Here is a 27,575-nt window from a genome sequence, read left to right as displayed (position 1 = left end):
AAACAGAGCAACACTCCATCTCAAAAAAAAAAAAGATACAGAGCATTTTCCTCACCCCTGAAGTTCCCTTGTACCCCTTTCCAGTCAATCCTACTCACTCTATCTCATCCCCAGGCAACCACTGTTCTGATTTCTATCTCTATAGATTAGACATACCTGTTTTGGGCTTATATGAATGGAATCATGCAATATGTACTCTTTTTGTACCTGGGTTCTTTCACGCAATATAATGTCTATAAGATGTCAAATCTCTCCACTTGATCTTGGCCAAGAGAGTGAGATGCGATGAGATGTCAAATCTCTCATCCATGTTATTGCATGTATTTCATTTCTTTTTATTATTATTATTATTTTTTGAGACAGAGTCTTGCTGTCACCCAGGCTGGAGTGCAGTGGGGCAGTCTTCGCTCCCGCAACCTCTGCCTACCGAGTTCAAGTGATTTTCCTACCTCAGCCTCTCCCGAGTAGCTGGGATTACAGACGCACCCCACCATGCCCGGCTCATTTTTTTTTTGAGACAGGGCCTCCCTCTGTTGCCCAGGCTGAAGTGCAGTGGCGCGATCTCAGCTCACTGCAAGCTCCGCCTCCTGGATTCACGCCATTCTCCTGCCTCAGCCTCGCGAGCAGCTGGGACTACAGGCACCCGCCACCACGCTCAGCTAATTTTGTTTTTGTATTTCTAGTCGAGACGGGGTTTCACCGTGTTAGCCAGGCTGGTCTCGATCTCCTGACCTCAGGTGATCCACCTGCCTTGGCCTCCCAAAGTGCTGGAATTATAGGCATGACACTGCACCTGGCCCTAATTTTTGTATTTCTAGTAGAGACGAGGTTTCGCCATGTTGGCCAGGCTGGTCTCGAACTCCTGACCTCAGGTGATCCACCTGCCTTGGCCTCCCAAAGTGCTGGGGTTATAGGCATGAGCCACCGCGCCCGGCCCTTTTTTTGATTTTTAATCAACATTATTGAAAGGTATAATTTACATACCATGATATTTTAGATACACAAGTTCTCATAAAAAAATTAGCCAGGGGTGGTGGCGTACTGCTATAGTCCCAGCTACCAGGGAGCTGACGTGGGAGGATCACTTGAGTCTGGGAGATCAAGGCTGCAGTGAGCTGTGAACGTGCCACTGCATTCCAGCCTAGGTGACAGAGCAAGACCCTGTCTCAAAAAACAAACAAAAATAGTTATTCTTCCTTGGGAACTGCTTATAAAAAAGAAAAAGCAGGCCAGCACTGTGGCTCACACCTGTAATCCCAGCACTTTGGGCGGCCCAGGCAGGCAGATCCTTGAGCTCAGAAGTTCAAGGCCAGCCTAGTCAACGTGGTGAAACTCCATCTCTACTAAAAATACAAACGTTATCTGGGCGTGGTAGTGTGTGCCTGTAATTCCAGCTACTTGGGAGGCTGAGGCAGGAGAACCGCTTGAATCCAGGAAGCAGAGGTTGCATTGAGCCAAGACCCAGCCACTGCACTCCAGCCTGGGTGACATCTGTAAATAATGGTTCCATGAGTTTAGAAATACAAAGTAGCATGACTTAACAAATTTACACATCTATGCAACCAGGCCCCAATCAAGATACAGAATAATTCTATCACCCAGGAAGTTCCCTTGTGTCTGGACCAAACATCCTTCTCCACAGGTAAGTTCTGTTAGTTTTTATCACCATAGATTTTATTTGTCCTATTCTTGAATCTCATATAAATAGATTATACATTATGTATTTGGTGGTCCTTCAACATAATGGCCAGGTGTGGTGGCTCATGCCTGTAATCCCAACACTTTGAGAGGCCAAGGCAGGAGCATCTCTGGAGTTCAGGAGTTCCAGAGCAGCCTGAGCAATATAATGAAAACCTCCGTCTCCGCAAAAAGCTTAAAAATTAGCCAGGCGTGTGGTGCAGGCCTGTGGGCCCAGCTACCTGGGAGGCTGACGTGGGAGGTCAAGGCTGCAGTGAGCCGAGATCACACCACTGCATTCCAGCCTGGGCGACACAATGAGACCCTGACTCAAAAAAAAAAAAAAAAAAAAAAGAAAAGAAAAGAGAAAACGCATTGTGTGTTGTGTTTATTGGATGGTGGAATTATGGGGTTTACGGGCCTTCTGTTGCGTTTTGGTTTTTGTTTTCTTACCTGTTATGGCGTTCCTAACAGTAGAAATTGGCATCATATAGTATTCTCATGGAACTTTCCTTTGTTTAAAGCCCTACAGTTCACAGACTTAGACATTTAATGTGAGATAGGACAGGCTTAAAAATGAACGCTGGGGGCCGGGCGTGGTGGCTCACGCCTGTAATCCCAGCACTTTGGGAGGCTGAGGCGGGAGGATCAGGAGGAGTTCGAGACCAGCCTGGCCAACATGGTGAAACCCCATCTCTACTAAAATTACAAAACTTAGCCGGGCGTGGTGGCGGGCACCTGTAATCCCAGCTACTCGGGAGGCTGAGATAGGAGAACAGCTTGAACACCGAGGCGGAGGTTGCAGTGAGCCGAGATCTCGCCACGGCACTCCAGCCTGGGACACAGCAAGACTACCGTCTCAAAAAAAAAAAAAAAAATAAATAAATAATAAAATAAATAAAATAAAATAAACGTTGACTTATTTCAGTGTGAAGTAAGGCAATAAACGGAGGGCTAACAGTTCCACTTCGTAGAGCTCAGCAGTTTTAAGAAGCGAGGAGGCCGCGTCCTGGAAGGGTGAGCAAAAAGCGCGAGGTTTGCTCACGAACGGAGAGGCGAGGCCGGAGGAGAGACATGGCGCCGCGCAGAATGATGATGTCGCACGCTGGGTGGGAACTGACGTCACCTGTGCTCACCGCCGCTTCCGGTCCGCGTGAGGTGCATTCTCGCGCCGGTGGCGGGCTTAGGGCTGGCGTTGCGACGTGGTGTGCTGCATATTTTCAGAAGTGGGTCTCCCTTGTCCGGGACTATGGCCACCGACTCGTGGGCCTTGGCGGTGGACGAGCAGGAAGCGGCTGTCAAGTCGGTTAGTAGCTCAGCTCCTGGCGGGGAGGACGTAGCAGGGGCCCAAGCGAAACCTCCCAAAAACACAGAGAGCTCCCCGGGTTGGGGAGGCCCCTGGGCAACGCGCTCCTGGAGTTTGCTGGGGCAGTCACTTGCCCTTGATTTGCTCTTAGAGCTAAAGAGACCAATGCCGAGCTTTTTATCTCCATCTGGGCTGGTTAAGGACTTCATCCTTTGGTAAATCCGCCCCACTATGCATGCTGTCATTCCTGTATTGACCTCCTCGGTGACGATTATAAGGAAAGCCAAGTTTAGATTCTGATTCTCTTTTTCATTACGGGACTGTTCGCATGTTTTTGTGCTACTCTGTATTTAACATTTCTTAGATTCATGCTTAACGTGGTTGGCAGTTTGTAGCTCTTTGCAGAATAACAGATTCACTTTTGGATTTAATACTTCAGTCTACTGCAGATGTTGGAAGAAGGCACTACAAATTGTTTCATTGATGTTTAAAGTGACAGTTTCATGTACTTGTTCTTTCAGTAATGAATATTCATTCAACTGGAATGTAATTACAGCATACACTGTGGCTTTCTGTTCTTATATCTAAGACCTAAACTTTAGATTTGTTTAGTGATAATGGACTGTTCTTTTTGTTGTTGTAGTTGTTTCTGTTTTGAGGCGGAGTTTCGCTCTTGTTGCCCAGGCTGGAGTGCAGTGGCGCCATCTCGGCTCACCGCAACCTCCGCCTCCCAGGTTCAAGCGATTCTCCTGCCTCAGTCTCCTGAGTAGCTGGGATTACAGGCATGCGCCACCACGCCCGGCTAATTTTGTATTTTTAGTAGAGACGGGGTTTTTCCATGTTGGTCAGGCTGATCTCGAACTCCCGACCTCAAGTGATCCACCCACCTCGGCCTCCCAAAGTGCTGGGATTACAGCCGTGAGCCACCGCGCCCAGCCGGTATGGGGATTTTTGAGAGGGCTATTGACAGAATTAGACAAGGCTGGCAAGGATTTATTGAACTACAGAGAACAGAATATGTTAGAAGTGTTGGCTAATAGAAATATCAGTGTAGAAGTTATTCTGATAGCCCTGAGATAGAGGGCCTATGTTGGGCAGTGGAAGTGAAAATGAAGGGATGGATATAAGATATGAAGGTAGAATGGGTAGGACTTGCTAACATAATAAAGGAGAGAAGGGAGATAAAGCCAAAGTTTTCTGTTTTCAACCTGGATCCTTTGGTGTTACTAACGTCCCAATAACAGGAATAGGAAAGTGGGAGGAAGGGCAGATTTGATAGAATGGTGAAGGCAGCCGGGCGTGACGGCACCCACCTGTTATCCCAGCACTTTGGGAGGCCGAGGTGGGCAGATCACTCGAGGTCAAGAGTTTGATTCCAGCCTGGCCAACATAGTGAAACCCTGTCTCTACTAAAAATACAAAAGTTAGCCAGGCGTGGTAGTGGTCACCTGTTAATCCCAGCTACTCAGGAGGCTGAGGCATGAGAATTGCTTGAACCTGGGAGGTGGAGGTTGCAGTGAGCCAAGATCACGCCACTGCACTCCAGCCTGGGCTACTGAGTGAGGCTCTGTCTCAAAAAAAAAAAAAAAAAAAAAAGAATGGTGAAGGCTGGGCACGGTGGCTCACACCTGTAATCCTAGCACTTTGAGAGACTGAGGCAGGCAGATCAGTTGAACCCAGAAGTTCAAGACCAGTGTGGGCAACATGGCGAAACCCCATTTCTACAAAAATACAAAAAAATTAGCTGGGTGGGGTGGTGGTACTCTCTTGTAGTCCTAGTTACTCAGGATGCTGAGGTGGGAGGATCACCTGAGTCTAGCGAGGTTGAGGCTGCAGTGAGCTGTGATCACACCACTGCACTCCAGCATGGGTGACAGTGAGACCCTGTTTCAAAAAAAGAAAAAAGGGAGTGGTGAGTTCAGGTTTGGCTGTTCTGAATTTAAAATAAGGAAACATCTTGGTAAGTACCTGTTGTGGGAGTCCTCAAGAGATGGCAGGTTTGACGATTTGTTAGGAGAACTCACAGGCTCAGTATGTAGTTGTATTCACAGCTATGATTTATTATAGTGAAAAGATACAAAGCAAAATTAGTGGAGGAAAAAGGCTCATGGGCTAAGTCCAGAGGAAACCAGGCAAGCTTCCAAGTTATCTCCCAATGGAGTCCACAGAGTGTGCTTAATTCTTCCAGTAGCAAATTGTAACAGCACCTATGAAGTGGTGTCAGGGAAGCTTGTTAGAGACTCTACTTGAGGCTTTTATTGGGGGCCTGTCGTATAGTCACCCTGTGCCTAGCATGTACCAGAATTCCAGACTTCCAGAAGGAATGCTGGTGTTTAGCATAAATTACATGTTTTTACAAACAGTTGAGGCAGACTGACCCCCTCTTATCAGTTGTAGGAATGATGGGAACCTTCCCAAAGTCCAAGTTCCCAGGTGACAGCCTAGGGCCAGCCTTGCAAATAGGCTTTCCCAAGGAGAGCGGTCAGGCCTGCTGTGTTCTCTTCTGCATGGTAGCCATCAGACATTTGGAAATACAACACGAGTTCAGGGGAAGGAGCAGGTCAGAGGTATAAAACTGGCAGTTTCCACAAAGAAATTACAAAGCATTATGAAGGGCATGGTCCTTGCACTCTGGAGTTTAAAATCTGGTGTTTAGCATCAGATTTTCTCTGAAAGAGTTACTGAGAATTGGTTTCAAACTTTGTGAAATCTGTGATCCTAACCTAGCTGTGACATGAATATCACAAATATAGACCTAAACATACTTGGTATCTGGATCTAAGCATCCAGCTTATCAGAAGGCTGGTATAAATAAAGTCTTCCTAATAGTTGAAGAAGACCTTTTTTTTTTTTCACCACGTAGACTTGTGTACCTTCACTTAATAAATTATTTATGGTCTTAGGTTATCATGTGGTTCTGCTCTCTAGTGTAGAGATAACCAATGAAAGTGACAGAAGAAGGCTGGGTGCAGTGACTCACACCTGTAATCCCAGTGCTTTGGGAGGCCAAGGTGGGAGGATTGCTTGAGCCCAGGAGTTCGAGTTTGAGTTCGAGTAGGCATGGTGGTCCACACCTGTGTTCCCAGCTACTAGGGAGGCTGAGGTGGGAGGATCGCTAGAACCCGGGAGGTTGAGGCCGCAGTGAGCCATGATCGTGCTGCTGCACTCCAGCCTAGGTGACAGAGTGAGACCTTGTCTCAGAAAATAAATAGAAAGAACTTGATTTGGGAGATAAGCAGAGGTTGAGGTTTTCTGAAACTTTCCCCCCAAGCATTGTATTTAGTCCACCCCTCCCCTTGTTTTAAGGCTGTTGAAGATATTTGAAATGATGGTTTCACCCAGACTTTGAGCAATTCTACTTTGAGGGAACAAACCAACTCCCTGAATACTGGTGCTGAAAGTTTCAGACTAGACTTTTACTAGAAAGTTTTTCTTTTCTTAGAGACCTTCCTTTTATTGGGTCCTTTGCTTAACTCTGTTTTCTTTTATTCCTATTCAGATGACCAATTTGCAGATCAAGGAAGAGAAAGTCAAAGCAGATACCAATGGTGAGTCACTGGTAACTATAAGCTAGAAAAGAGTTCCATGTGGGCCACTGCTTTGCACTCATAGCTGCATTGTACAAAGAGCTGTCATTTCGTGTAAACTTCAGCTGTTTACAAGCCAGTGAATTAGATTTTGTTACTGAAGGGATATGTCAGTTTTCCACATTTTATCCTTTGACTTCTTAAAATTAAGAGTATCTCTGTTGGATTGTACTGCTACTGTTCATTTGATAATATTTTGGCAACTTATTTATTTATTTATTTATTTATTTATTTATTTATTTTGAGACGGAGCCTCGCTCTGTTGCCCAGGCTGGAGTGCAGTGGCACAATCTCGGCTGACTGCAAGCTCTGCCTCCTGGGTTCATACCATTCTCCTGCCTCAGCCTCCCAAGTAGCTGGGACTACAGGTGCTCGCCACCACGCACGGCTAGTTTTTTTTGTGTGTATTTTTAGTAGACATAGGGTTTCACCATGTTAGCCAGGATGGTCTTGATCTCCTGTCCTCGTGATCCACCCGCCTCAGCCTCCCAAAGTGCTGGGATTACAGGTGTGAGCTGCCGTGCCCAGCCTAAATTTTTTATTTTTTATATTAGATTTTTAAAATTTTATTTGAGACAGGGTCTCATTCTGTCGTGCAGGCTAGAGTGGAGTGGCGTGATCTTGGCTCACTGCAATCTCTGCCACCCAGACTCAAGAGATCCTCCCACCTCAGCCTCCTAGGTAATTGAGACTACAGGCATCCACCACCACACCCGGCTAATTTTTTATATTTTTGGTAGAGGCAAGGTTTTGTCATATTGCCCAGGCTGGTCTCAACCTCCTGGGCTCAAGCGATCTGCCTGCCTCAGCCTCCCACAGTGCTGGGATTACAGGCATGAGTCACTGCACTTGGCCTAATTTTATTTATTTATTTATTTATAATTTTTTTCTCACATGAGTTAAGTTTTTTAACCTTTTGAAAAGTGAATCTAGGTTCATAAGGATTAGGGCCTACCCTAGTGACCTCATCTTAACTACAGCTGTATCACCCCTATTTCAAAATAAGGTCACATTCTGAGGTACTGTTTAGGACTTGAATATATGAGTTTGGGGTCAGGGGGCCACACACAATTCAGCTCATAACACCATCCTATCCCATAAGTAGCCACTGTTCATGGATTTTTAATATTCTTCCAAAGACTTTATGCAAAGCAAATATAAGTGTAGATTCTCATATTCTCTCTCTCAACCAAAGCGTGGCGTGATATATACAGTACACTTACTTTTTCACTCAACAGTATCCCTTGTCAAACTTTCCATATCAACACATGCAGTTTCATCCTATTTTTTTTTTTTTTTGAGGCAGAGTCTTTCTCTGTCACCCAGGCTGGAGTGCAGTGGTGCAATCTTGGCTCACTCCAACCTCTGCCTCCTGGGTTCAAGTGATTCTCCTGCCTCGGCTTCCCGAATAGCTGGGGTTACAGGTGTCTGCCATCATGCCTGGCTAATTTTTGTATTTTTAGTGGAGACGGGGTTTCACCATGTTGGCCAGGTTGGTCTTGAACTCCTGACCTGATGATCTGCCCACCTCGGCCTCCCAAAGTGCTGGGATTATCGGCGTAAGCCACTGTGCCTGGCCCCTCCTTGTGTTTTATAATTACGTGGTACTGCATTGTGTCGATATACCACGAATTTTTTTTTTTTTTTTTTTTTTTTTGAGATGAAGTTTCACTCATTGCCCAGGCTGGAGTGCAATGATGTGATCTCGGCTCACTGCAACCTCCACCTCCGGAGTTCAAGCGATTCTCCTGCTTCAGCCTCCCAAGTAGCTGGGATTACAGGCATGTGCCACCACGCCTGGCTAATTTTGTGTTTTTTTAGTAGAGATGGGGTTTCTCCATCTTGGTCAGGCTGGTCTCGAACTCCTGACCTCAGGTGATCCACCCACCTCAGCCTCCCAAAGTGCTGGGATTACGGGCTTGAGCTACTGCATTTAGCTGATATACCATGATTTTTAAAGCAATCGTAGATGTTTGGGTGGTCCCATTCTTTTGCTATTACAAATAATGCTTCATGAAATAACCGTGAACTTAGTTCTTTTTACATGTATGCAAGTATTTGTAGGATAAATTCCCCAAAAATGGATTTGCTAGGTCAAAGTATATACATTTGCAATTTTTTCTTCCTTTTTTTTTTTTTTTTTTTTTTTGAGATGGATTCTTTGTTGCCCAGGCTGGAGTACAGTGGGGACTCACTGCCACCTCCGCCTCCCAGATTCAAGCAATTCTTCTGTCTCTGCATCCCGAGTAGCTGGGATTACAGGTGCACGCCTACATGCCCAGCTAATTTTTTGTATTTAGTAGAGACAGGGTTTCACCGTATTACCCAGGCTGCTCTTGAACTCCTGAGCTCAGGCAATCCACCCGCTTGGCCTCGCAAAGTGCTAGGATTACAGGCATGAGCCACCACGCCTGGCCTTTTTTTTTTCCATTTTTTTAAGACTTGATCTTGTAGGTTGGACACAGTGGTTCACACCTGTAATCCCAGCACTTTGGGAGGCTGAGGTGGGCAGATCACGAGGTCAGGAGTTTGAGGGACCTCGTGATCTGAGGTCACCTCGGATTGAGGGACCTCGTGATTGAGCCTGGCCAATATGGTGAAACCCCATCTCTACTAAAAATACAAAAATTGCCTGGGCATGGTGGTGCACGCCTGTAGTCCCAGCTACTTGGGAGGCTGAGGCAGAAGAATCACTTGAGCCTGGAGGCAGAGGTTGCAGTGAGCCGAGGTTGTGCCACTGCACTCCATCCTGGGCAACAGAGTGAGACTCTGTCTCAAAAAAAAAAAAAAAAAGTCTCTTGCTCTGTCACCCAGGCTGCAGTGCAGTGGCTCAAACTCCTGGGCTCAAGCTGTTCTCCTGCCTCAGCCTCCTGAATAGCTGGGACTATAGGCTAATATTTTTAATTTTTAGTAGAGACTAGGTCTTGCTATGTTGCCCAGGCTGACATTTGCAATTTTTGTCAGTATTTTCAAAGTCTTTTCCTTAGGTATTATACCAATTAATATTTCTGTGTGTGTGTTTTTTTTTTTTTTTTTTTGAGACGGAGCTTTGCTCTTGTTGCCCAGGCTGGAGTGCAAGGGCGTAATCTCAGCTCACTGCAACCTCTGCCTCCCGGGTTCAAGCGATTCTCCTGCCTCAGCCTTCCCGAATAGCTGGGATTACAGGCATGCGCCACCACACCCAGCTAATTTTGTATTTTTTAGTAGAGACAGGGTTTCTCCATGTTGGTCAGGCTGGTCTCAAACTCCCGACCTCAGGTGATCCACCCGCCTCAGCCTGCCAAAGTGCTGGGATTACAGGCATGAGCCGCTGTGCCCAGCCACCAATTAATATTTCTATCAGCAAGAATGAGAGTGTTTCCCTACAATCTCATCACAGAATTAATAGTCAAACTTTTAGAATTTGCCAATATGATAGGTAAAAAATGGTAATGTTTGCTAATAAGGCTGTATTTTATTTTATTTTATTTTTATTTATTTTATTTATTTTTTTTGAGACGGAGTCTCGCTCTGTCGCCCAGGCTGGAGTGCAGTGGCGCAATCTCGGCTCACTGCAAGCTCCGCCTCCCGGGTTCACGCCATTCTCCTGCCTCAGCCTCTCCGAGTAGCTGGGACTACAGGCGCCCGCCACCACGCCCCGCTAATTTTTTGTATTTTTAGTAGAGACGGGGTTTCACCGTGGTCTCGATCTCCTGACCTCGTGATCCGCCCGCCTCGGCCTCCCAAAGTGCTGGGATTGTAAGCGTGAGCCACCGTGCCTGGCCATAAGGCTGTATTTTAAAGTAGGGCTAGTAAGAGGTAACATATTCTGATCTGTCTGAAATTAGTCAAAATTTCTAGAAATTTAAAATTTTTCACCAGGTATAGTAGTTCATGCCAGTAATCCTAGTGCTTTGGGAGGCCAAGGCAGGAGGATTGCTTGAGGCCAGGAATTTGAGAACAGGCTGGGCAACATGGCAAGACTCCATCTCTACGAAAATGTTTTTGTTTTAAATTAACTGGGAATAGTGGCGCATGCCTGTAGTGCTAGCTACTCAGGAGGTTAAAGCAGGAGGATGTGGTGGCATGCACCTGTAGTCCCAGCTAAGTGGGAGCCTGGGGTGGGAGGATCACTTCAGCTCGGGAGGTTGAGGTTGTAGTGAGCTATGATTGCGCCACTGCACTTTAGCCTGGGCAACAGAGGGAGACCCTGTCTCAAAAAAAAAAAAATTTTCTAGAAATAAAAATTCACTAAACATAAAGAAATGCCAACTATTTATATTTTGATTACTTAAAATAACTTTTCAGGCTGGGCGCTGTGGCTCACGCCTGTAATCCCAGCACTTTGGGAGGGCAAGGTGGGCAGATCACTTGATTGAGGTCAGGAGTTCAAGACCATCCTGGCCAACACAGTGAAACCCTATCTCTACTAAAAATACATAAATTAGCCAGGCATGGTGGTGCACGCCTAATCCCAGCTACTCAGGAGGCTGAGGCGGGAGAATCACTTGAGCCCAGGAGGTGGAGGTTGCAGTGAGCCAAGGTTGTGCCATTGCACTCCAGCCTTGGGCTATAAGAGGGAAACTCTGTCTGAAAAATAAAAAAATAAAATAAATTTCAGTGTATTTATTTATATTGTCCCACATTTTTGGTGGTTCTCATATTTGCCTTTCTAATTATGACAACTGTTTTCTTGTGTAGGTATTATCAAAACCAGTACCACTGCCGAGAAAACAGATGAAGAGGAGAAAGGTAACTACTTTTGGATGCCCTTGGCAAGAGACAGTATGACCCAGGGCTTGCCTTCCCAGAGCCAGGGGCACTCCAAGCTACAAGATCCAAGAGATGAGAGGAATCAGAGAAGGAATAGTGAGTGAGAGGAGGAGAACCAAACAAGTCCAAAAGTGGTAGCTCACACCTATAATCCCAGCACTTTGGGAGGCCGAGGTGGGAGGATTCCTTTGGGCCAGAAGTTCAAGACCAGCCTGGGCAACATACTGAGACCCCCATCTCTGCAAAAGATTTCAAAATGAGCTGGGTGTGGTAGCGCACACCTGTACTCCCATCTACTTGGGAGGCTGAGGTGAGAGGATTGCCAGAGCCCAGGAATTCTAGGCTACAGTGAGCTCTGATTGCGCCACTGCATTCCAGCCTGGGTGACAGCAAGACCCCATCTCTAAAATAAATAGAGACCTATCAGTGTGATGGTTTTTCTCCAGCCATGCTTGACCACCCAGGTGCTAGTGCGGAGAGGGAGAAAGAGTGGCTTCGTAAGCGTGGGGTTTGCCAGATGATTATGAAGATCTACTGGTTTCTTCCTGACAGAGGACAGAGCTGCCCAGTCCTTACTAAACAAGCTGATCAGAAGCAACCTTGTCGATAACACAAACCAAGTGGAAGTCCTGCAGCGGGATCCAAACTCCCCTCTGTACTCGGTGAAGTCGTTTGAAGAGCTTCGGCTGTGAGTATTCACTCCTTTCAACAGCTCTTCCTTGCCAGTCTCTCCCCACATAAAACTTTGCATCTCAGAGATTCTTGTGAGAATTTTACTTTTAAAAAGTTAGTGTATTTTTTTCTTTTTTTTTTTTTGGAGACAGAGTTTCGCTCCTGTTGCCCAGCCTGGAATGCAATGGCGCGATCTCGGCTCACTGCAGCCTCTGCCTCCCGGGTTCAAGTGATTCTCCTGCCTCAGCCTCCCAAGTAGCTGGGATTACAGGCGCCCACCACCATGTCCAGCTAATTTTTTGTGTTTTTAGTAGAGATGGGGTTTCTTTTTTTCTTTTTTTTTCTTTTTTTTTTTTGAGACGGAGTCTCGCTCTGTCACCCAGGCTGGAGTGCAGTAGCGCCATCTCAGCTCACTGCAAGCTCCACCTCCCGGGTTCACGCCATTCTCCTGCCTCAGCCTCCCAAGTAGCTGAGATTACAGGCGTGTGCCACCATGCCCGGCTAATTTCTTGTATTTTTTAGTAGAGACAGGATTTCACCATGTTAGCCAGGATGGTCTCGATCTCCTGATCTCGTGTTCCACCCGCCTCGGCCTCCCAAAGTGCTGGGATTACAGGCGTGAGCCACCCCGCCCGGCTGAGACGGGGTTTCACCATGTTGGCCAGGCTGGTCTTGAAGTCCTGACCTCAGGTGATCTGCCTGCCTCGGCCTCAAGGTGCTGGGATTACAGGCGTGAGCCACCGTACCTGGCTTTTTTTTTCTTTGAAAATAAGTCACATGATTCAAAAGTCAAAAAGTATGAAAAATTTGCAGTATTAATCTCCCACCCTTGTGTCTTGGCTATCCTGTTATCTTCGTAGGAATTTTTTAATGCTTCAAATTGATTTATCATAGCTGAAAGTCTTATTTCTCTTATACTCTTAGAAATTTCAATAAAATATTGGCCGACAGGTGATTTCTGTATGTCAGGAATATTTCTGATTAGGTAAGCCCTTAAGTGAGAACATGTGCTATTTGGTTTAAAAAAAAAAAAAAGGCCAGACACAGTGGCTCATGCCTGTAATCCCAGCACTTTGGGAGGCCGAAGCAGACAGATCACAAGGTCAGGAGTTTGAGACCAGCCTGACCAACATGGTGAAACCCCGTCTCCACTAAAAATACAAAACTCAAAACTTAGCCAGGCGTGATGGCGCAGGCCCGTAATCTCAGCTACTCAGGAGGCTGAGGCAGGAGAATCACTTGAACCCGTGAGGCGAAGGTTGCAGTGAGCCAAGTTCGTGCCACTACACTCCAGCCTGGGCAACAGAGCGAGACTCTGTCTCAAAAAACATATCTATATATATATAGATATATTTAGACTATAGGGTTTACAGTCTTACAGTTTATCTGCTTTTTAAAAAATCTGTCAAATCTGTTTTTGGTTTTCTTTTTTTTTTTTTTTGAGATGGAGTCTTGCTCTGTTGCGCAGGCTACAGTGCAGTGGTGTGATCTCGGCTCACCACAACCTCCGCCTCCCAGGTCCAAACGATTCTCCTGCCTCAGCCTCCCAAGTTACCTGGGACTACAGGTGCATGCCACCACACCCGGCTAATTTTTGTATTTTTAGAAGAGACAGGGTTTCACTATGTTGGCCAGGCTGGTCTCGAATTCCTGATCTCATGATCCGCCCGCCTCGGCCTCCCAAAGTGCTGGGATTACAGGCATGAGCCACTGCGCCAGGCCTTATGTTTTAGGTTTACTTCAGTAAATTAATAGAGGATTAAGTGTGGATCATTGTGTTATATACATGTCACTGTGCTGGGTGTTACAAGGAACACAAGACCTACTTATTATTCTTGCTGCCTGCCAGGACCACAATCATAGAAAGTAGCTGATGAATAAGAATATGGTGGAATCAATGAATTCTTTGCCTTAGTTCAGCAAAATCTATAGTATGGCCACTATGGACAAATCGAAGCCACATTCCTTCCAGCTATTACCACTGAGAAAGAGACACTTAAAACAAGAAAGCTAACTAGTTGTTAAGTAATCTTGAAAAACAATTTTTTATTTTTATTTTTTATTTCTATTCATTTATTTATTTACTTTTGAGACTGTCTCACTCTGTTGCCCAGGCTGGAGCGCAGTGACACAATCTTGGCTCATTGCAACCTCTACCTCCTGGGTTCAAGCGATTCTCATTCCTCAGCCTCTCACATAGCTGGGATTACAGGCCTGAGCCACCACACCTGGCTAATTTTGGTATTTTTAGTAGAGACAGGGTTTCATCATGTTTGCCAGGCTGGTCTCAAACTCCTGGCCTCAAGTGATCTGCCCGCCTCAACCTCCCAGGCTGCTGGGATTACAGGCATGAGCCACTGCGCCCAGCCTTATTTTTTTATTTTTAAAAATAGAGGTGCGGTGTCGCTGTGTTGGCCAGGTTGCTCCTGAACTCCTGTCCTCAGAGTCCTCCTGCCTCAGCCTCCAAAATTGCTAGGATTACAGGTGTGAGCCACTGCACCTGGCCCAAGAACTTTTTTTTTTTTTTTTTTTAAATAGAGATGAGGTTTTTACCATGTTGCCCAGACCGGACCAAAAATGTATTTTTAAACATTTACACTTTAGGTTGGGCACGGCGGCTCATGCCTATAATCACAGCACTTTGGGAGGTCAAGGCAGGTGGATTGCCTGAGGTCAGGAGTTCGAGACCAGACTGGTCAAAATGATGAAACCCCGTCTCCACTAAAAATACAAAAAAATTAGCCGGCTGTAATGGCATATGGCCTGTAGTCCCAGCTACTCAGGAGGCTGAGGTAGGAGAATTGCTTGAACCCAGGAGGTGGAGGTTGCAGTGAGCCGAGATCATGCCATTGCACTCTGGCCTGGGAGATAAAAGCGAAGCTCCTAAAAAAAAAAAAAAAAAAAAAAATTTGGTAGGAAAAGGAAACAAAGAATGAAACCACAGTCACCTAATGTACTTGGTCTGCTTTGTACTTAAAATATTTGAGTTAATCTGCAAAATCAAAGAAAACTGAGTCAGTGGAAGCTGTTGGATCATTTGAGTCCCAATTAAGTAGTGACTTTGTTTCCTTGGCAACCAAGTCAGAAGCTGCCGAGTGTCACAGCGTTTTCTCCCAAATGGAAGATATGAAAGATTATGTTTTTAAATTTCTTTGTGTCTGAGAACCAACATACGCCAGAGAATTTGCCTTTTAGAGAGCCTGCTAAACTCCAAGGAAGGCTTAGAGAACAGTTGGGTTGCCTTTTCTTTAGAAACAATCTGGTGTGATTTTTCATAAACATCTTGTCAATTTAGAGGTAGCAGAGAGCTTATTGTAAATGCAATGTAAGAGCAACTTAAATTGATAATTCTTGTGTAGCTGTTTACATAAGAAGTTGGTGTCCAGGTGCGGTGGCTCACGCCTGTAATCCCAGCAGTTTGGGAGGCTAAGGCGAGTGGATCTCTTGAGCTCAGAAGTTCAAGACTAGCCTGGGTAACATGGTGAAACCTCGTCTCTACAAAAAATAAAAAAAAATTAGCCGGGTGTGGTAGCATGTGCCTGCAGCCCCAGCTACTCAAGGGTGGGAGGATCTCTTGAGGCCTGGGAGGTGTCGGTTGCAGTGAGCCCAGTTCACACAACTGCACTCCAGCCTGGGCGACAGAGTGAGAACGTCTCTCAAAAAGAAGTAGTTAGTGTTTGTCTGTTTATTTTGATTAGACCTAAGTGAATCTCAGCATTTGTAAAGTTTAGTAGGTTAATCAAACCACCTTTATTTACTGTATATCAGCTACTAGAAACTGGCTTCATCAATTTTCTTTTTTTATAGCCGGGTGCTACGGCTCACGCCTGTAATCCTAGCACTTTGGGAGGCCGAGGCAAGTGGATCACCTGAGATTAGGGGTTCGAGACCAGCCTGGCCAACATGGCGAAACCCTGTCTCTACTAAAAATACAAAAATTAGCCAGGTGTGGCAGTATGCGCCTGTAATCCTAGCTACTCAGGAGGCTGAGGTAGGAGACTTGCTTGAACCCAGGAGGCAGAGGTTGCAGTGAGCCAAGATCACCCTATTGCACTCTAGCTTGAGCGACACAGCAAGACTCCATCTCAAAAAAAAAAAAAATTCTTTTTTCTTTTTTCTCTTTCTTTCTTTTTTCTTTCTGTTTTTTAAGAGATGACCTGGCCTTGTTGCCCAGCCCAGAGTGCAGTGGGGCAATCATTGCTCATTATAGTCTCGAACTCTTAGCCTCAGGCAATCCTCCTGCCTCAGTCTCCCAAGTAGCTAGGACTACAGGTGCATGTCACCATGCCCAGCTCATTTTTGTTTTTTGTTTTGTTTTGTTTTGTTTTGTTTTAGAGACAGGGTCTCACTGTGTTGCCCAGGCGGGTCTTGAACGCCTGGACTCCTCAAGCAGTCGTCCCACCTAGGCCTCCCAAAGTGCTAGGATTACAGGCGTGAGCTACCACGCCCAGCCTATCAATTTCCTTACCTATTGATTGTGTTGAGTATTTGCATAGTTGGCTTTGGAAAGAACATGGAACAAAAGGACTTCTAAATGTTAGCAGTATAGTAAATAGTGTTTATTTTCATTTATTATTTACTTATTTAGAGTCACACTCTGTCACCCTGGTTGGAGTGCAGTGGCTCAGTCACAGATCACTGCAGCCTTGACCTCCTGAGCTCAAGTGAGCCTCCCACCTCAGCCTCTTGAGTAGCTGGGACTACAGGTGTGCCCAGCTATTTTTTGTATTTTTTTGTAGAGATGAGGTATCACCGTGTTGCCCAGGCTGTTCTCGAACTTCTGGCCTCAAGCAGTCGGCCTGCCTTGACCTCCCAAAGTGCTGAGATTACAGGCATGAGTCACTGCACGTGGCCTATTTTTAGATATATCTTTTATAACTTATGTAATGCTATGAATTAATAACCACCACCCTTGCTGTGTCCAGGGAACACTTGTCCTACAAGGCCAGCCAGATTTGTGGGTCTGCTGAAAGCATTAATTTCTGTAAGAAAAGAAACCAGTCTGTATTTTTTTTTTTTTTTTTTTTTTTTTGGGGCCGGAGTCTCGCTCTGTCGCCCAGGCTGGAGTGCAGTGGCGCAATCTCGGCTCACTGCAAGCTCCGCCTCCCGGGTTCACGCCATTCTCCTGCCTCAGCCTCCAAGTAGCTGGGACTACAGGTGCCCGCCACCACGCCCGGCTATTTTTTTTTGTATTTTTAGTAGAGACGGGGTTTCACCGTGGTCTTGATCTCCTGACCTCGTGATCCGCCCGCCTCGGCCTCCCAAAGTGCTGGGATTACAAGCGTGAGCCACCGCGCCCGGCCCGTATTTTATGAATTATAGAATAGTTGCAGATTAAGATTCCTTAGGGAAAGGCGGTAGCTTGGTTTGGTTTTTGACAGTGTTTTCTTAAGGCATAGGAAAATACGTCTGACAGGGGTAGGAAGCATCATTCCTCACTATAGAAAAAGATAAGATTCTAGGCCTCTAAAACAATTCCAACTTCTAGGCATCCATCCTCTGTCTTCCTGGCTTCCTAGGAAACCACAGCTTCTCCAGGGAGTCTATGCCATGGGCTTCAATCGACCCTCCAAGATACAAGAGAACGCGTTACCCATGATGCTTGCTGAACCGTGAGTATGCAGATCAAGTGCATCTCTCCCAGTGTGATTAAATCAATCTTCCCCAAACTGCGTCTTTGTGCCTGAGAACAGAAGGGGCTGTTTGGGGCCACGTGTTTCCTCAGGAAAACAGCTTAGGCAAGTGCAGAGAGAATCGGATGGAGTTAGGTACAGTTTCTGCCTTTCCCACTTAACAATAGAAACTGATAGAGAAAGGTAGTGCTTTATTCCATGCTATCTTAAAAATTGGGCTTAAGGCCGGGCACGGTGGCTCTCTCCTGTAATCCTAGCACTTTGGGAGGCCTAGGTGGGTGGATCACCTGAGGTCAGGAGTTTGAGTCCAGCCTGGCCAACATGGCAAAACCCTATCTCTACTAAAAATGCAAAAATTAGCTGGGCATGGTGGCCCACACCTGTAATCCTAGCACTTTGGGAGGCCAAGGTGGGCGGATTGCCTGAGCTCGGGAATTTGAGACTAGCCCGGGCAACATGGTGAAACCCCGTCTGACTAAAATTAAAAAGAAAAAAAAAAATTATCCAGGCCTGTTGGTGTGTGCCTGTAGTCCCAGCCTCAGGAGGCTGAGGCAGGAGAATTGCTTGAACCCGGGAGGCAGAGGTTGCAGTGAGCCGGGAGGCAGAGGTTGCAGTGAGCCGAGATGCATTCTAGCCTGGCGACAGAGCAAGACCCTGTCTCAAAAAAAAAAAAAAAAATACAAAAATTAGTCTGGCATGGTGGCACGTGCCTGTGGTCTCAGCTACATGGGAGGCTGAGGCGGGAGAATTGCTTGAACCCCAGAGGCAGAGGTTGCAGTGAGCCGAGATTGCACCACTGCACTCTAGCCTGGGAAACATAGTGAGACTCCGTCTCAAAAAAAAAAAAAAAATGGGTTTAAAAAATATTATTTTGATGTGAATGGTGTTGCAATAGATTCAAAAACAAACAAAACATTATTTGGAAATTTTTGAGACCTACACACAGGTGTAAAGAACAGTACCAAGAACACCTCTGTAACTCTATCCTGCCAAGAAAGGAAGCAGGTCCAGTTGATAGGTGAAGCCCCTGAATTCCCCTCCTTCCACATCCTCCCACCCTGACCAGAGTGAGTTCCTTTTGAGACAGAGTCTCACTCTGTTTCCCCGTCTAGAGTGCAGTGGTGCAGTTATAGCCCACTGCAGCCTCGACCTCCTGGGCTTAATCCTCTCACCTCAGCCTCCTGAGTAGCTGGGACTACAGGCATGTGCCACCATGCCCAGCTGACTTAAAAAAATTTTTTTTGTAGTTTGAGAAGCTGAGGCAGGTGGATCCCTTGAGGTCAGGAGTTCGAGACCAGCCTGGCCAACATGATGAAACCCCACCTCCATTAAAAATACAAAAATTAGGCTGGTCTTATAAAATAAGATATAAAATATAAAATAAGGCCCACCTTAGTTTATCTTTTTTTTTTTTTTTTTATGTGAGATGGAGTCTAGCTCTGTCGCCCAGGCTGGAATGTGGTGGCGCAATGTCCACTCACTGCAAGCTCTGCCTCCCAGGTTCATGCCATTCTCCTGCCTCAGCCTCCCCAGTAGCTGAGACTACAGGCACCTGCCACCACGCCTGGCTAATTTTTTGTATTTTTAGTAGAGACGGGGTTTCATCGTGTTAGCCAGGATGGTCTCGATCTCCTGATCTTCTGATCTGCCCGCCTCGGCCTCCCAAAGTGTTGGGATGACAGGCATGAGCCATATTTATCTTTTTTAATGACAAACATGCCACCTATTCCCATGATGCTGGGTCCCATAAAGTGGAATGTAAAAGTTCCCTTTAAAACATCCACCTGACTTAGCATCTTGTCCATAAAACTGGGGAAAGGCACACACAGAAGGAGCCAAATTCTGGGAATGCATCAGGGCTCAGCCAAAAATATCGCTGGGGACTTGTCTGGGCACAGATATTACTCCACACACTTGATTTCCCTGTGACCCTTGGGGTGCAAAACTGGGGTCCTCTAGCTGTGCTACAGGCTAGAATAAGAATTTCTTGCTGTGAGCCCATTTAAAATAATCATTTATTTTACAATTTAAGCAGCTTTTTAACAGCATATAAAAAAATGTATGAAAGTAATTTGTGCTCAGTGGAGAAAACCTGGGTAATATAGAGAAGCATGAAGGAGGAAATATGCCTTTCATTCAGAAAGAACATTTTGACATGTTACTGAGTTTCACCAATATAAGTTTCATTTCTGTTCTTCCTTGATCCAGCCCACAGAACCTGATTGCCCAGTCTCAGTCTGGCACTGGTAAAACAGCTGCCTTTGTCTTAGCCATGCTCAGCCGAGTGGAGCCAGCAGACAGATACCCCCAGGTGAGAGCTTGCGGGGCTGGGTGTCCTGGGTTGCCTGCCCTGGGGAGCGCAGTGCCATATGGTGGGGATTAACGAGAGGTCTGAAGCTTCTGACGCCTCAGGCTGTGGCTCAGGCAGAGCAAGTTCCTACACCAGGCCCTGACCTGGGAGAATGTGCTTGGAAGCAGCAGCCTTAGACCATGGCTTGCAAAGGCCTCCGCCAAGCCAGGGCTACCTGCTGCAGGCTTCAGTCTATACCTGAAAGGTGGGCCTGGATGACAGGACATGCTTCCCTGTGCTATTCAAGTGCTAATAACATCAGCATACTGGGTGCCTTCAGGTCTGTTACCAAATGGCTCTCCTAAACTCATCCTTTATGATTTTTCTGTCAGTGTCTGTGCCTCTCCCCAACATATGAGCTGGCGCTTCAAACAGGAAAAGTGATTGAGCAGATGGGCAAATTTTACCCAGAACTGAAGCTTGCCTATGCTGTTCGAGGCAATAAATGTGAGTACGGCAGGTGACACCTGAACAGTGAGCAGGGTAGGGGCTTGGGTGTTTGAATTTTGAAGATGCGATGACCATATTCAACTTTCTAATTCAGTCTGACCCTGGAGCCTAACTGTGTTGCTGTATTTGAATCTATTTGAATACCTGCCAATTTAACAGTCTTTTTCAGTCTTAAAATAAGATTTTCGTTGATAAAAAAAAAATCCATGCATGGCTCACAGAGTTCTTAATATCTAGAGTTCTTCGCTCAGTAGGTAGAGTTTTGAATTTAGCGTCCAGAGTTCTGGGACCTGTTACCAAAGAGGGATTAACAGGACTGAGGATGGAAGGTTGGGGTCAGCTCCCTTTCTTTAAAAGTAAGCAAAACCAGGTACAGTGGCTCACACCTGCAATCCCAGCCATTTGGGAGGCCAGGGTGGGAGGACTGCTTGAGCACATGGTTCGAGACCAGCCTGGGCAACATAGTAAGACAAAAAATAAAAAAAAAACAAATAGCCAAGCGTGGAAGTGCCAGCTTGTAGTCCCAGCTACTTGGGAGGCTGAGGCAGGAGGATCGCTTGACCCTGTGTGGCCAAAGCTGCAGTGAGCTATGACTGTGTCACTGCACTCTAGGCTGGGCAAAGAGTGAAACCCTGTCTCAAAATAAATAAATAAACAAACATAAAAAGAGTTGGATGATGTTGGATTATAGGAGGAAGAAGAAGGGAACTGATGCTTATTGAGGGATTGCTGTGTGGGATTTGATCCTGACCACAGTGCACTGAGATAAGTGTCATTCTGCCCACTTCACAGCAAAAGAAACCAAGACTGAGGGGAACACTCATGTTTGTTTTGAAATCTGGAAATAACTTGTTCTCCTAGTCCTAGAAGGATGGGCAGGGCTTTGATTTCCAGAGCTGGCTTTGCCTTTGAAATACCCATGAAAATCACCTGGGTCTCCACAGTGGAAAGAGGCCAGAAGATCAGTGAGCAGATTGTCATTGGCACCCCTGGGACCGTGCTGGACTGGTGCTCCAAGCTCAAGTTCATTGATCCCAAGAAAATCAAGGTGTTTGTTCTGGATGAGGCTGATGTCATGATAGCCACTCAGGGCCACCAAGATCAGAGCATCCGCATCCAGAGGTAGGGATCTCGAGGGCGGGGGACTCCTCAGACTCCCCATCTGCAGTGTCTTCTCCCTTCACTTCAGACGCCTCCTCTGGCTTCTGCCTGGGTCTTGGCTCTCGTACTCTCTGCAGCATTTGTTTGAGGGGCCATTTCCGTGTCAGCGCTGACCACAGTCCCTCCCAGCCTGGGTTGAGAAAGGAGACCTAGGGACTCTTCCCCAACCCCTGTCCCCAACCCAGGCCTGCTGCTCCTCCTCCCCAAGATGCTCCTCCCCTATCAGCCTTCCTGGGCATCTAGACCCTCCCAGGTGGGGAGGCTGTGCTTCTGTCGCTTCCTGGGGCCACCTACCAGGGCCTTCCCTTGCAGGATGCTGCCCAGGAACTGCCAGATGCTGCTTTTCTCCGCCACCTTTGAAGACTCTGTGTGGAAGTTTGCCCAGAAAGTGGTCCCAGACCCAAATGTTATCAAACTGAAGCGTGAGGAAGAGACCCTGGACACCATCAAGCAGTACTATGTCCTGTGCAGCAGCAGAGACGAGAAGTTCCAGGCCTTGTGTAACCTCTACGGGGCCATCACCATTGCTCAAGCCATGATCTTCTGCCATGTGAGTAGCAGCGGCAGTGGCAGGCCTGGCCCTTCCCTCTCAGCCAGCTCCCCACTGGGCTCAGGAGGACTGGATGCCCCTGGACGCCATGGGAAGAAGGGAAGTGGTTTGTTCTCCTAAGGTTTTAGTGAGCTGTAAAAGGGAGACTTTGATTCTACTTCTTAGTGATTACTTGGGAAAAAACCCAAGTAACAGCCAATGAAATAATTTTTAGATTTTTAAGAATATAAGCTGGGCGGCTGGCACGGTGGCTTATGCCTGTAATCCCTGCATTTTGGGAGGCCAAGGCGGGTGGATCACCTGAGATCAGGAGATCAAGACCAGCCTGGCCAACATGGTGAAACCCCATCTCTACTAAAAATACAAAAAATTAGCCGTGTGTGGTGGTGTGCACCTGTAATCCCAGCTACTCAGGAGGCTGAAGCAGGAGAATCGCTTGAACCCAGGAGGCGGAGGTTGCAGTGAGCTGTGATTACTCCATTGCACTCCAGCCTGGGTAACAAGAACGAAACTCTGTCTCAATACAAAAACAAACAAACAAACAAAAACCACCAACAAAAAAAGAATATAAGCTGGGCAAGTACCTGTAGTCCCGGCTACTCAGGAGGATGAAGTTGGAGGATCGCTTGAGCCCAGGAGTTCAGACCAGCATGGGCAACATAGTGAGACCACATCATTAAAAATATATACATGGCTGGGCACAGTGGCTCACGCCTGTAATCCTAGCCCTTTGGGAGGCTGAGGTGGGGGGGATCTTCTTGAGCCCAGGAGTTCAAGACCAGCTTGCACAACATAGCAAGACCCCAACTCTACAAAAATTTTAAAAATTAAGGCCAGGCACGATGGCTCACACCTGTAATCCCAACACTTTGGGAGGCTGAGGCAGGCGGATCACGAGGTCAGGAGATCGAGAACCATCCTAGCTAACATGCTGAAACCCCGTCTCTACTAAAAATACAAAAAATTAGCCGGGCGTGGTGGCGGGCGCCTATAGTCCCAGCTACTCGGGAGGCTGAGGCAGGAGAATGGCGTGAACCTGGGAGGTGGAGCTTGCGGTGAGCCGAGATCGCGCCACTGTACTCCAGCCTGGGCAACAGAGCAAGACTCTGTCTCAAAAAAAAAAAAAAATTTTAAAAATTAGCCAGGCGTGGTGGTACGTGCCTGTGGTCCCAGCTGCTTGGGAGACTCAGATGGGAGGATTGATTGAGCCCAGGAGGTTGAGACTGCAGTGAGCTGTGATTGTGCCACTGCACTCCAGAGTGGGCAACAGAATGAGATCCTGTCTCAAAAAATTTAAATTTAAAATAAAATTTTAAAATATATATGTTTTTGTTTGTTTGTTTTTGAGAGAAGGTCTTGCTCTATCATTCAGGCCAGAATACAGTGGCATGGTCATAGCTCACTGCAGCCTTGGCTCTTGTTGCTAGGGCTACAGGTGTGTGCCCCATGCATGTCAGGCTAATTTTTATTTTTATTTTTTGTAGAGGTGGGGTCTTGCTGTGTTGTCCAGGCTGGTCTCAAACTCCTGGCCTCAAGCGATCTTCCAGCCTCAGCCTCCCAAAGCCTAAGACTACAGACACGAGCCACCATATCTGGCAAGAACATAGACTATTTAGGAATGAAGATCTTTGGCTAAAGCCACACTCTTCCTAGATAAAAAACTAACAGAGTTACGTAACTTATCTAAAAAGAAAGAAATCATATGACTAAAATTCTATTTGAAAAAAAATTTTTTTTTTAGATGGGTTCTTGCCATGTTGTGCAGGCCAGCCTTGAACTCCTGGGCCCAAGTGTGTAGCTTGGACTACAGGTGTGTACCACCATGCTTCATTGAGAAATTTTAAGCCTAACCTCCTAACTGGATTTGGCAGGGCCTTCATGTATTTTAATCGTGGCAAGCCACTTTTTAGCAGTTGTCTTCCTTTTATTTTTAACAGGTCTCTTCATAAAAAACAATTCTTTTCACTACAGACTCGCAAAACAGCTAGTTGGCTGGCAGCAGAGCTCTCAAAAGAAGGCCACCAGGTGGCTCTGCTGAGTGGGGAGATGATGGTGGAACAGAGGGCTGCGGTGATTGAGCGCTTCCGAGAGGGCAAAGAGAAGGTTTTGGTGACCACCAACGTGTGTGCCCGCGGTGAGCAGAGGACGTGTCCCACCTGGACTGCCAGGCTTGGGGTCCTAGGCCCAGTTAGAGCCAGAAATCCTTGTATACAGGGAAGTCGGATGCTCTCAGGGAGATCGGTGGGGTTGGTGACACTATTCCTTTCTAGGAGAGACTGTTTGGATTTCCCTGAGGTGATAAGAACTCACACATGCTAGGCGCGGTGGCTCATGCCTGCAATCCCAAGGCAGGAGAATTACTTGAACCCTGGAGACGGAGATTGCAGTGAGCCGAGGATGTGCTATTGCACTCCATCCTGGGTGACAGAGTGAGACTCCGTCTCCAAAAAAAAAAAAGGAAGAGGGCAGGCCCAGTGGCTCACGCCTGTAATCCCAGCACTTTGGGAGGCCGCAGTGGGCGAATCACCTGAGGTCAGGAATTCAAGACCAGCCTGACCAATATGATGAAACCCCATCTCTACTAAAAATACAAAAATTAGCCGGGCATGGTGGCATGCGCCTGTAATCCCAGCTACTCCGGAGGCTGAGTGAGACAGGAGAATCGCTTGAACCCGGGAGGTGGAGGTTGTGGTGAGTGAGATCGTGCCATTGCACTCCAGCCTGGGCAACAAGAGCGAAACTCCGTCTCAAAAATAAAAAAAGAAAGAAAATGAACTCCCACGGAAGCCAGGAGTCCTGACTTGGTGGAAGGAAATGCACAGGCATCTGACTGGTAGAGAACAGAGCCTGCTCTTCCAGGGGCGCCCATCTCCAGAACATTGTGTCTCCCAGAGGATTACTGACTGATTTCATGATTTCTTGGCACTTGCCAAAGTTCTCTTCTTTTCCTCCGGGTTCTGTTGCCTGCCTGTATGTGCCCTCTCTTGTACCCAATTCCCAGTGTTGGCCTGTCCCAAATTCTTACCCTCTATCCAAAGTTGGTATGCATTCACCTACCTGTGGATGACAGTGATTTCTCTCTCCTGTCCTTAGTCCTCTGAGCCTCCAACTCTCCTTCCTGCAGGCATCGATGTTGAACAAGTGTCTGTCGTCATCAACTTTGATCTTCCCGTGGACAAGGACGGGAACCCTGACAACGAGACCTACCTGCACCGGATCGGGCGCACGGGCCGCTTTGGCAAGAGGGGCCTGGCAGTGAACATGGTGGACAGCAAGCACAGCATGAACATCCTGAACAGAATCCAGGAGCATTTTAGTGAGTCCCGGGGAGGTTCCTGTGCCTGGCGCCCTTTGCTAAGGGGGGCGGGGTGGGGAAAGGGGTAGGATCTTCTGTAGCCCCGAGAGGGGCTCTGTCCCTGGCACACTCCCCTCCTTTCTGACCATTTGGCAGTTCTCAGGGAGCACACCTGGAGACTTCAGGACCCAGGGACTCCAAGGACAGCTCCCCTGTGAGCGGGCTTTGGGGCGTGGGGCTCTGACTGTTGCTGTCAGTGACTAGGGGCCCTGCTGCCCCCTGCTGAGGCACCCGGAGCCTTTGGGGCTGAATGAATGATTGCTGTGGCCCGAGGTGGGGCACAGTCCTGGGCAGGGTAGAGACTTGTGTATTTTTCCCCCAGATAAGAAGATAGAAAGATTGGACACGGATGATTTGGACGAGATTGAGAAAATAGCCAACTGAGAAGCTCCACCAGCCACTGGTGCCAGCCCTGGCACTGCCCCTGCACAGGAGACAAGTGTGTTCAGGGCACAGGCCCCGACATCACCCCAAGGACAACGGCACAAGTAGAGAGAAACTACCTACCTCACTTCAAATTATGTTTGGACTTGACAAAAACAGGTGCAAATGACGGGGGGCAATAGAAGGAAAAATTTGCATTTTCGAAAATTGGGTCCTTTCCTCACTTTTTTAAAGCCAAATTTCCCCCATCTTTTTAATAATCTGGTCACATTGGCAGTCGCTGGCCCTAGGACCCCCTCCTGATTTTGGCTAGGCATCGTGGAACCAGCTCCAGCCCCTGAAGAAATGGTAGACGTGCAGGTTGTGCAGAAGAGGCTGAGTGGAAAATGGTGTGAGCCCCACCGCCATGGATCGAACGAGGGAAGCGGCAGCAGAGAGGCCAGAGCTGCCCCCTCTCTGTCTCTTCACTGGACCCTTCACAAGAGTTTCTCCTGCCCTTGGGGCCATCTTCCTTCTCCTGAAATCCAGAGACTTTCTTGCTCATCCCTTCTCCCTTTCACTTCTGTTCTCTGCTGCAGAAAGTAGACTTGCGTATCCCTGATGGGCAGCTCGGCCACTTTTGTAAACTTCAGATTCGGAGAGAAACAAAGTCAGTGAATCCTGATCCCTTGAGAGAGGGTGACCTGGCGAGGGTCAATGAAGGGGCTGGGCCCGGGCTTGCCTTCCCTTCCTTCTCTCGGTTGTTCCCTCCGCTTAGGCCCCTGGTACTCAGTCACGGCAGCCAGGAGACCCCAGGTGAGTTTCTGAGCACACACATAGTTGGTTCTTACCCCCGGGTGTCACACTGGGCCGGGAGCTGAGCAAGAGTTTGGAACAGAAGTTATGACCAAGGGAATTATGCTGTTCATTTATAATAGTGGACATTATGGAGAGCTCTGATTCCTACATAATATGAAGAAGGACGGATAGGCCGGGTGTGGTGGCTCACGCCTGTAATCCCAGCACTTTGGGAGGCTGAGGCGGGCGGATCGGTTGAGCTTAGGAGTTCGGGACCAGCCTGGCCAACATGATGAAACCCCGTCTCTACCAAAAATAGAAAAAATGTAGCCGGGTGTGGTGGCGCACGCCTATAGTCCCAGCTACTCGGGAGGCTGAGGTAGGAGAATCGCTTAAGCCTAGGTAGAGGCTGCTGTGAGCTGAAATGGCGCCACTGCACTCCAGCCTGGGTAACAGAGCGAGACCCTGACTCAATAAATAAATAAATAAATAAGGATGGATAAATTATAGCTGTATGCATCATTCATTATGCTAAGACATTTTAAAGTAATTATGAGAAATGCTCTACTAATCATGATTTGTTTGTATTTTTCCGCTTATTAGACAAATATATACTCATTTTAAAAAGGCATGTGTGTGTATAAAGTGAGAGTGCTCTCTATCCCTACTCCTCCGGGATCCTGATTCCTGGCAGCTTGGTGAATATTCTACCATATTGCCTTTCATTTGCATAAACCCATTTTTCTTTTACAAAAACAGGAATGTTCTATTCACACTACTATGCAACCTGCCAGTACACACACATCTTCCTTGCCCTGGAAACACCATCCGCCTTCCTTTCAGCATGTAGCTGTCCCGGCATTTATCTCCTGGTTCCTCTAGTGACAGGCATGGGGGATTTCCAGTACATGGCTGTTATCC

General features: G+C 47.1%; 1 protein-coding gene across 1 annotated transcript; it reads left to right on the top strand.

Moving 5' to 3' along the window:
• The first annotated feature begins 2,836 nt into the window (after window positions 1–2,836).
• On the top strand, window positions 2,837–27,285 carry DDX19A (DEAD-box helicase 19A). The gene is made up of 12 exons (XM_032157884.2): window positions 2,837–2,983; window positions 6,483–6,531; window positions 11,251–11,301; window positions 11,875–12,010; window positions 17,514–17,606; window positions 19,836–19,938; window positions 20,310–20,424; window positions 21,372–21,549; window positions 21,901–22,138; window positions 24,110–24,272; window positions 25,263–25,454; window positions 25,816–27,285. Exons 1-12 carry the CDS (start codon window positions 2,927–2,929, stop codon window positions 25,875–25,877), a joined length of 1,437 nt encoding a protein of 478 aa, XP_032013775.1. The 5' UTR covers window positions 2,837–2,926; the 3' UTR covers window positions 25,878–27,285.
• Window positions 27,286–27,575: the final 290 nt, after the last annotated feature.

The sequence above is a fragment of the Hylobates moloch genome, unplaced genomic scaffold, assembly GCF_009828535.3.
Source record: "Hylobates moloch isolate HMO894 unplaced genomic scaffold, HMol_V3 SCAFFOLD_6, whole genome shotgun sequence".
Classification (NCBI taxonomy): domain Eukaryota; kingdom Metazoa; phylum Chordata; class Mammalia; order Primates; family Hylobatidae; genus Hylobates; species Hylobates moloch.
This window is presented reverse-complemented; position numbering and strand designations above follow the sequence as displayed.

Bases quoted from the DNA above. Each gene is read 5' to 3' on its own strand.
- DDX19A (XM_032157884.2), top strand. From the start codon at position 2,927: ATGGCCACCGACTCGTGGGCCTTGGCGGTGGACGAGCAGGAAGCGGCT. The intron at 6,532-11,250 runs GTGAGTCACTGG...TTTCTTGTGTAG, and splicing joins AGTCAAAGCAGATACCAATG to GTATTATCAAAACCAGTACC. The intron at 17,607-19,835 runs GTGAGTATGCAG...TCCTTGATCCAG, and splicing joins CCCATGATGCTTGCTGAACC to CCCACAGAACCTGATTGCCC.